This window comes from Cyclopterus lumpus, chromosome 17, assembly GCF_009769545.1.
Source record: "Cyclopterus lumpus isolate fCycLum1 chromosome 17, fCycLum1.pri, whole genome shotgun sequence".
In the NCBI taxonomy this organism is placed as follows: Eukaryota; Metazoa; Chordata; class Actinopteri; order Perciformes; family Cyclopteridae; genus Cyclopterus; species Cyclopterus lumpus.
In genome coordinates, this window is record NC_046982.1 from 160,001 (window position 1) to 169,767 (window position 9,767).

At 51.2% G+C, this 9,767-nt stretch overlaps 1 protein-coding gene across 6 annotated transcripts in view; it reads left to right on the forward strand.

Annotated features, from left to right (window-relative positions):
* Nucleotides 1-8,498, forward strand: part of chd7 (chromodomain helicase DNA binding protein 7) — a 66,976-nt gene extending 58,478 nt beyond the window's left edge. For 5 of the 6 annotated variants that reach the window (XM_034555676.1, XM_034555679.1, XM_034555677.1 and 2 more), the window contains 13 exons: nucleotides 194-300; nucleotides 521-935; nucleotides 1,039-1,247; nucleotides 1,402-2,388; nucleotides 2,692-2,858; nucleotides 2,974-3,228; nucleotides 3,407-3,577; nucleotides 3,932-4,165; nucleotides 4,295-4,510; nucleotides 4,671-4,808; nucleotides 4,903-5,007; nucleotides 5,095-5,275; nucleotides 5,456-8,498. In XM_034555676.1, coding sequence (XP_034411567.1) covers nucleotides 194-300; nucleotides 521-935; nucleotides 1,039-1,247; nucleotides 1,402-2,388; nucleotides 2,692-2,858; nucleotides 2,974-3,228; nucleotides 3,407-3,577; nucleotides 3,932-4,165; nucleotides 4,295-4,510; nucleotides 4,671-4,808; nucleotides 4,903-5,007; nucleotides 5,095-5,275; nucleotides 5,456-6,396 — 4,126 coding nt within the window. In that variant the 3' untranslated portion in view covers nucleotides 6,397-8,498. The remainder of the gene's footprint in view (nucleotides 1-193; nucleotides 301-520; nucleotides 936-1,038; nucleotides 1,248-1,401; nucleotides 2,389-2,691; nucleotides 2,859-2,973; nucleotides 3,229-3,406; nucleotides 3,578-3,931; nucleotides 4,166-4,294; nucleotides 4,511-4,670; nucleotides 4,809-4,902; nucleotides 5,008-5,094; nucleotides 5,276-5,455) is intronic. The other variant, XM_034555680.1, reaches the window with a different exon arrangement.
* The last annotated feature ends 1,269 nt before the right edge of the window (nucleotides 8,499-9,767 follow it).

Consider the following 9,767-nt stretch of genomic DNA (forward strand, 5'->3'; position numbering starts at 1 on the left):
AGCCTTATGTCATTCAGTGTCTAAACGTGTTGCCCTTTCACCTTCTTTTAACATTGCTGTGTTGCTTGTACAGCAACACATATGTTCCTCAAATATAAAAAGCAAAAATGATCAGTCTGCGTTTCCATGAAATTGCCCCCCCCCCCCCCCCCCCCCCCCCCCCCCCCCCCCCCCCCCCACCAAACCTCTACAGCGAGGATGAGGATCCAGAGTACAAGCCACTGCGGATGCCTTTCAAAGACGACATGGACGACTTCACCAACTCTCCACTAGACGACAACGTGGAAGGTGAAGCGGAAGGTAAACCTTGAATTCACGCAGTGGATGAGGGGGTGGTCCCATGGGTTCTAAAAACGGAGTACTTTATTACAATGTGGGCACAGTTTTTGTGCAAATGGGAACCTTAGAATCAAACGTGCCATCTTTTAACTATAACCCGAGAAAAGACCGTACAAGAGCTCACAAACCTTCTTAAAAAACAAAATCTATCTGAGGTTCCTTGCTCTCTCCTGTCATGTAGCCAAATCGGGTGAGAACGGTCAAGGTGTGGGCGGAGCCTCGAGCGCCAACGAGCGGCTCTACTGGCCGGCGGCCTCAGCTCTCACTGCCCGCCTGCGACGCCTCATCACGGCTTACCAGCGCTCCAACCGCAGGGAGCAGCTCCGCCAGGAGGCCCTCAGTCGGCCCGATGGACGGCGGCGGCGGCGCAGGGAGTTCCTGCCCACCATCGGCATGGTTACCGACGCGGGGGGAGGAGGGGCGACTTACATCCAAGATGGAGCGGCGGTCTTCCTGACGGACGGAACCCAGTATCTGACTAAAGGAGGTGCCTACTTTGCCAAAAGCGGTCAATTCCTGCCGGAGGCGTCGCCGGTGATGACCGCCAGCTCGCTGATGACGGATGGAGCGATGTACTACAAGGAGAGACGACAGCGGTAGTTATTAGACATTGCTCCTTATATTCCACAATGTTGAATAAAATCATGTGTTACTCGTTGTAGTTTAACATTTGCTCACACATTGTTTTGTTCATGTCAGATGGACTCGCCGCGAGGAGGCCGATTTCTACCGCGTGGTGTCAACCTTCGGAGTCGTCTTTGACACCCAGTGCCAGAAATTTGACTGGGCGCAGTTCAGGGCCTTTGCTCGACTGGACAAGAAAACGGACGAGAGCCTAGAGAAATACTACTACTCATTCATTGCTATGTGTAAACGGGTCTGCAGGATGCAGGTCAAGACTGAAACGGGTAAGAGGGGATGTTACCGCGACGTAGACGGGTGTCTCTTCAGCGTTGTGTTCAGTCTCTAAGATAACGACTTTAAGAGAAATAGTCCAAGGAGTATTTTGTATATTTCTATATTTTTTTAATGAAGGACTGTCTTCGTCTTTTACCTTCTTAGAACTCCCAGACCCAACCCTGATCATCGACCCCATCACAGAGGAACGTGCCTCCCGCACCCTGTACCGCATCGAGCTGCTCCGGCGCATCCGGGAGCAGGTCCTCCCCCACCCGCTGCTCTCGGAGCGCCTCAAGCTCTGCCAGTCCTCTCCGGACCTCCCCGAGTGGTGGGAGAGCGGCCGCCACGACCGGGACCTCCTCCTGGGGGCCTCCAAGCACGGTGTAAGCCGGACAGACTACCACATCTTGAACGATACCGCCCTGGCCTTTCTGGACGCCCACCAGCGCTTCACAGGCCAGCGGGGGGCCAACGGCAGCACAGCGGCCCCGGGTGAGATCACCAAAGCAGGGATGGGAGCGGCAGAGAGCAACGCCGCGCCCCTCCTCACCGCCACGGAGCTGGCTAGTGCTGCAGCGGCTGCCAACATTGCCGTTATCGCAGCTAAAGAGGAGGAGTGCAGCGAAGGGAAGGAGGTGAAAATGGAAACTGAGCAAGGAGATGCTGACGACATCCCATGTATCAAGACTGAAACTGTTGATGAACAGAAGGGAATTGAGGGAGAGGTCGGAGAGATGAAAGAGGAAAGCGCTGCTTCGCCGAGAAACAAGGCGAAGAAAGAGGGAGTGGAGGCCCACCCAAAAGTGGAAAAAGAGCAGAAGGAGGAGCCGATCATAGGAGAGACAACCTCCAAGCCGGCAGACAACCAAGACAAAGAGAAGAGCTCGACTCCCGCCGCCTCTCTGAGGGACCGGACGGAGGCAACCACCGAGCTCTCGGAGCATCCGGAGACCTCTCCCAAAGATCTACTGGGCCACAAGGCTGCAGAGCAGGAGCATGGGGAGGAGAGGGAGCATCCAGAGTCTCCAAAGTCAGCTGACACCGAGAAAAACCTGGAGGAAGAGGAGGAGGAGGAGGAGGAGGAAGAGGAGGAGGAGGAGGAGAGGATGGATGAAGATGACAAATCAGAGAAATCCTCTCAGGCTGAAGGTATGGCAGAACTATTGACCTCAGCATGGAGGAAATCAGTCAGTGGAACTTTAGATTTGGTTTCCCAGAGGGGATGATGAGATGTTCTAAATGTAGTCTCAAATGTCTTGCATTAATGGTTCTCTTGTATTATTATTTTCCCTGTTTGTTGATCCTCATCGTGGTTGACACTACACAAAGTCACAGGCTTCTATCTGCTGTTTTAATAAGTTTAATGAATTTGGATCCCCATGTAACTATTTGGGGTAAACCCTTCTTGGTTAAGAGCGGCGACGTGACCCTCCCTTCTCTCCCCCCGCACAGCGAGCGCTGCGTCCGAGCAGAAGAACTTTGACGAGGAGAGCATTGCGTCGCTGAGCACGTCGGCCCAAAACGAAACCAGAGATGGGTTCTGCCCCGACGACCTGCCGGAGACCTCTGCTCTGCAGGCCTTGCAGGACCGCGCCTACTCCTTCTCATTCTGGCCCAAGGTGAGTCCCAACCTTAGCTGATGAGAGCCAAGTAATGAAAGCCAGAGTCAGTTATTTTAAGAGGAAATGTGGTGCTACAGAATAGTCCATTACATCTCCACTGTCCCACCCATAGGATCGAGTGATGATCAACAGGATGGATAACATCTGCGATGCCGTCCTGAAGGGCAAGTGGCCCGTAAACAGGCGCCACATCTTCGATTTCCCCAGCAACCTGTTGCAAGGGCATGGCTCTGCCGTTGCCGCTGCCACCGTCTCCACAGTTACCGAGAGCCCACTGCAGAGGCGGAGCCTCCCCGAGCTGACGATGGCCGGCATCCCCACCGCTTACAGTGGGAGTGAAGATAAAACGCTATCGCCACAGGTTCACGTGAGTGCTTTTGCAGATATTTATTTACTAGATATTAGATATTTACTTTTATTTGCACTCAATAGTCATTATTCCAAATAAATAATATTCAACCCTGGAGTCTGATTGCAGAAGGCCCAGGAACAACAATAAGACAAGCCCCGAGGTCACCGGTGTAACGGTTTACCTGACATTGCAGGAGGACGCTCTGAGTCTGACGGCACCTCGCCAGAGGAGGAGGAGGAGGAGGAAGATCGAGATTGAGGCGGAGAGGGCGGCCAAGAGGCGCAACCTGATGGAGATGGTTGCTCAGCTGAGAGAGAGCCACTCTGCCACCGAGTCTCAAAGCCAGGCGATAGACCTCACCAAGGTTAATGTTTTTGTCACGAGTACTTTCTCACAGAATGGGAATTTGCACTGCGAATAAAAGCATCACCCAATCACGTTGTGCTGAACCGGTGGAGTTGCGTCTATCTTTTTATAAAACAACATGGAGGCTCCGTAGTCTGTGCCTAACTGGTAGACTCAACCAAATCCACTCCTTCAGTTCTTACCTTTCACAGTAAAATTAATATTCCCAGATGATTATTTCACATGTTCCTGTCATTTATTTATCACGCCCCCAGAAACTGTATTGCCAATCTGGGAAAAAGTTATAGCATTTTAATTTTTTACAGAATGAAACCAAGTTTATGAAATAAAACTGATCTGATTTGTTGTTCAGGGCATGCAGCATCACCACAAGGCCTCTCCCTCATTGGCCGGCTTCCCCAGTGCCCTGGTGACCACCCCCTCCCTCAAGGCCCAGATGGAGTTGCTGCAGCAAGCCCCGCCCTCTGGACAGAGAGCCAATGGTTCGCTGGAGGCCGACCTGCCCATCATGAGGAGGAGGCGGGGCCGCAGGAAAAATGTGGAAGGCCTGGAGCTGCTGTTCATGGGCAACAAGCGAGCAGGAAGGGTATGAAGACTTTCTTTGGAATAGACTGCAGAGATGTCAGCTTTGCACCAACACAGATCCTTATGAGTGTCTGCTTTAAATTCGTCTTTTCCTTCTCGCCCGTTCTCCGTGTCCCTCATGAACGTTCAGGATGACGTCGATGGGACAAAGGTCTCGAGTGCGGAGGGGGTTCAGGATTCTACCCGGGCCCACAGACCCCTCACCGTCGCAGAGCAGAGTCCCAGTTCCAGGTCTCTGGCCTCCGGCAGTCTGGAGGAGGAAGAGGCAGCGGTTTCAAACAAAGAGCTGGGAGAGTGGCTAAGGCAGCACCCAACATACACCATGGACATGGCTGGATTCACACCAGTACGGCTTCCTCTTTTTCAAATGAATTGTTTCTTGATTTCTTTCCTTACCTTAAGCCCTTTGTTGGTGTCTTCCTCTCCGGTTTATTCTGCCGCTGGTCTTCTCTCCAAGCCATGAGTTAATCACACCGCCCTCTCTGTATTTCCTCTCCCCACCACAGAAGAGCGAGGATTTACTGTCTCAGTTCTCCAAGCCCAAGCAGAAGCGCCACCGTTGTCGGAACCCCAACAAGATCGACATCAACACCCTGACCGGAGACGAGAGAGTGCCTGTGGTCAACCGACGCAACGGACGCAAGGTAAGTTCTCCTCTCAGGCCGGAGACGGTGCCGTAGTGGACATCTCAGGACTGGCGTTCCAAGAGAAACTCACTGTCATCTTCCTGCTCCTTAGATGGGCGGGGCCATGGCTCCACCAATGAAGGAGCTTCCCAGATGGTTGCTGGAGAACCCAGAGTATTCTATTGCCCCTGATTGGACGGACATCGTCAAACAGTCTGTGAGTAGCAAAGACGACGCCTGTGAACCGTTGCAGATGAAGGGCGGTGCATCATTGGTCCCTTTATACTCCTCCCCCACCACGCAGGGTTTCCTCCCGGAGGCCATGTTTGACCGCCTGTTGACCGGCCCTGTCGTCAGGGAGGAGGGCGTCCGGCGTCGGGGGCGTCGACCGAAATCTGAGATCGCCAAAGCCACCGTTGCCGCCCAGGCAGCAGCGGCGGCTCATGCAGCCCAGGCGTCACTGGCCTCGGCCGCTTCATCTGCAGGTACTAACTACTGAGACTTTGGTCATCTCTCACTCGATAGTCACCTTCTGACATATCATGTAACGTTGACTTTCAAATCGAGTCTGCGTAAGAGCATTGAACTTCATTGCAGATATTGTTTGTACTGACAGATAAAACTTAGTTTTAACCGTGTGTGTGTGTGTGTGTGTGTGTGTGCAGGTGGAATCAACCCTCTGCTGTTGAGCAGTCTGTTCGGAGGGATGGACCTGTCGTCCCTGCAGAGCCTCCAGTCTCTCCAGTTGGCCGCCGGTCTGATGGCGTTCCCTCACCCCTCCGACCCCAAGCAGGCCGCCGCCTCCATGCTGCCCCTCATGCTGCCCGGTATGGGAGGCCTGCCCAACATGGCCGCCGCCCTCCCCAACATGTTCAGCTTAGGCGGCCTGTTTGGCGGGAACCTTGCGACGGTCGCAGCTGCTGCAGCCGCCGCATCGAACTCCATCGCCGCCACGTCACGGAACACCAACGGAACAACGGAGGGCGAGGTAGGAGATAGTGACGAGGCGGTGACGTCCAAGAAGAAGGGAGAAGGAGAAGACTATGAAGAAGGGGATGACGAGGAGGAGGAGGAGGAGGAGGCTGAAGGTAAGGGGGAAGGAACGAAGAAATCTTTCTCCACCGGAGCTCCTCGGCTCCCTGCAGCCGATTCATCGGCCGAGGTGTGCATCAACGGCGATGCTGCAGCGCTGCTGGCTGCAGCTGGCATGTCGGCCAACTCCTTGGCGTTCAACCCCTTCCTCCTCTCCACCATGGCCCCCGGCCTCCTCTACCCCTCCATGTTCCTGCCTCCGGGCCTCGGGGGACTCAGCCTGCCCGGCTTCCCCACCGCCGCCACCCTGGCCGACCTGCAGAACGCCATGGCCGGAGCCTTGGGGGGCAACGCCGTGATCACAAACCCCCCAAGAGACGAGGACGAGGAGCAAGAGGAGGACGAGGAGAAGGCGGGGCTAAAAGCTTCAGGAGAGGAAGAGGTGAAGGGGGGAGGAGGAAAGATTGACTTGGAGGAGGATGGAGCGGAGGAGACGAGAGGCGACTATTCAGCCCCGGAGGATGCTGGTGAGGAGGAGGAGGAGGTGGAGAATGAGGAAGCAGCGTGTGACTGAAATAAAAACACAAAATTGACTGGCCTTGGACATTTCCTCTCCTCCCCCTCGCCACGTTTACACGCCTCCACCAGAAAAACCCAAACTATTACCAATCCTGGTTTCTTTTTTTTCTCTCCTTTTACATTGTTGTTGATTTCTCTCACCATTTGTTTTAACTTTTTTCCGAGCAGGTATATTTACTACGCGTCAGAACGAGGGGTGCGTGTGTGTGTTAAGTTAAATCTCTCTGATCAATAGTGTAGTCAGGGACAAATCCTCGCAGCTGCTCGCTCAGAGCTCGGCTGCTCCTGTGTGCACGGTGAACGGTGCACTCCCGTTTTTCTCTTTTACAAATAGGACTCCACAAAGTTCCAGTAGTGCATTTATTGTTATTATTATTGCTGCTTTCAGCTCTCAGATCTTTATTTTTGCTTCCCTCGTCGTCTGGAGTGTTTTGTTGTTGGCGGCATTCTTTCTAACATCAGTTCTCAAAGAAAAAACTGCATTACGGCTCAGCCGCGGCTGTCTGTCTGACGATGCTGCTGCGAAAGGAATTGTGGGTAATATAGTTGTTGCAGCTGTTCTGTTTCAGAGCAGACTGTTTTTTTTATTTTGTATTCTAGTTCTCACATATCAGACCAGGTAGACTCTGAGGAGGTAAAGTGGACTGGACTAGAGCTCAGTCACACACACACTCACACACTTGATCATTAGCTTCACACATTCAGATGTCCACCACTACACACACGCACACTAACCCCTGAAAACCCCCTCTGTCATGTGACCGTTTTGTGGGCGGACAGCTGTTTTCCCTCTGAGTGCGTGTGAAAGCACAATGAACCAATACTGTTAAACCCAGTCCCACACTGTTTGAATGCCAGTCTTTGAGTCTTTCCACTGCCACGTCTGAATCCTGTGTCTCTTCGAGGCGGCTGGTTTTGTGTTCGGGAGGGGGGCAGGCGGGCTGGGTCTGCCCCCGATCGGGCCTTTCCATCAGCCGTCCCCGTTTGGAGTTTATTTTTTTCTGTGAATGGGTTCGGAGCCTTGGTCCACACAGGGATGTGATGTTTCAGGTGTATTCTTTAAAGGGGGTGGGGGGGAGCACATGCAATGGTTTATTTTTCATTCCCCGGTCGCTGCCACATTTTGAGTCTTTTTTTTCCCCTTCATGTCCCGGTAGTTTCAGACCAAGTGCTGCTCCCCAGTGACCTTCTCTTGAGACTGTTTATCTAGTCACACACTGACACCAGGCCTGGCCAGAACAGGACTGAGACACACTTTTCAACCGAGTTTCCACATGAAGTTCAACTCGACTTGTAAACGCTTGAGAAACGCAGGTGGCGCCCGATTCGTTTCTGTTTTTGTTCGTGTTTTTCCCCCTGAGGCCAGTTAAAGTGTCGGAGGCGAATCGAGCGCCGCGAGTGGTTCAAATATTTGAAAGTCCATTCAAATATATATAAATATATATATACACACACACACACACACACACACTGTGGCCAGGTCATGTTAACATTTGCTATCACAGCCAGCCCAGCAGATGCAGAGAGGGAGAGAGAAAGAGGGACTGACGGGGAGATCAGTTTGTTCTGCTGTCTGGAAGACACCTCCCCTTCAAGTTCCTCGTTCTCCATCTAATGCTGAGACAGCAATAACCAAGGCAGCTTTTGAATGTTCCAACATCACTCTCCCAACACACACACACACACACACACACACACACACACACTATATGAAAAACCACAAGTGTCGTATGAATAGAAAAACTAAACAAAAAACTGTAAATGATGACAAATACGTACTGCAATCAATTTGTCTCACTCTGTTCCTGTTGATGCACTGGTGTTAAAGAGTTAAAATAATCAGGTACCTTTATTACTTAGCTACTTTTTCTTGAAAAAAATGGACTTTTTGTTACTTTTAGCCAGCAAGCTGAAGAGCATTACCTCAAAATTCTTATCTAGCCTTGAAGTTTACAGACATACCATGTAAATGTTTTTTTTTTCTTCTTTTTTGATGTTTGTCTTTTGTTTTTTGTTTTTGGAGACATCATGTATGATGAATTGTAGCTATGATGCTTTTAATAAAAGTGAATCATGATACTCGCCTAGGAAACCAAACCTCCGCTTTGCTTCTTGTTTGTTTCACCCCTCTTGCACTTTTATTCCCAGACACAAGCACTTTTTGAACAAGCTAAACTTAAACCACAGCTGAATGAAAATCAAAAAAGCACATTAGTGTTGGAGATATGATCCGTAGAGACGTCTGCCATTTCGCTAATATTTTAGGACTATCCTCGGCTTGTGCTCAAAAAAAAAAAAACATTTGGAAAAACTAAATGGCAACGTCTCATTCCAGAAATCACAATCACTCTTTCCTGACGCACACTATTAACTGCATTTACTTCCTCAAAACATAAAGGAGCTTTTCGGAAGAATTTGCAACCTACATCTTACATTCACTTGTCGTCGCCGCCTTCATTGAACATTGGAACCACCGACTGTCGAGCAATGGCGTATTTATCCAGCTGTATGTGACCTTGACCGTGTGTGCGAGATCTAGAGAACCATAGTACCGGACTGGGCATGATTCTGCCTGAGGGTGGCCCACAGTGCCAAACCTCTACACTTATCCATCATCTAGGACCAACAAATTGCAAAATCCTCACATTTGAGGTGCGGAAGTTTTTTATTTATCTGGGATACAAGCGTCCGAAATGAGCTTCCTCCGTAGGGTGGCCGGGCTCAGCCTTAGAGATAGGGTAAGGAGCTCGGACATCAGTGGGGAGCTCAGAGTCGAGTCGCTGCTCCTTGGTGTCCAAAGGAGTCAGCTGAGGTGGTTCATATAGTCAGGATGCCTCCTGGACGCCTCCCATTAGAGGTTTTCCGGGCACGTCCAACTGGTAGGAGGCCCCGGGGAAGACCGAGGACACGCTGGAGGGATTATATCTCCCGGCTGGCCTTGGAACGCCTCGGGATCCCCCAGAATGAGCTGGAAAGTGTTGCGGGTGAGAGGGAAGCCTGGGTCGGCCTGCTGAACCTGCTGCCACCGCGACCCGACCCCGGATAAGCCGGTGATAATGGATGGATGTTTTATTTCAAAGAATTGAAAGTGTTATTGGTACCTCTGGGGTCCGATTTGAAAGGATATGTTCTATGTCTCTGTTTCCAAACATCTAACAACACATAATTACCAAGGAAATAAGTGCAAGATTGTTCTGTGGTAATTTGAGTTAATCAAGTTAACGTCAACCATGCTACTTTTCTGTTTTGTTTTGTTGTCCTCACTTCCTGTGAAGATGGAAGTTTATTTTGAAAAGGCACCGTGAATGTTACGAGGATAAACTGCCATCCCAACAATGTGTTGAGGGACATTTTGTATATGGTGTG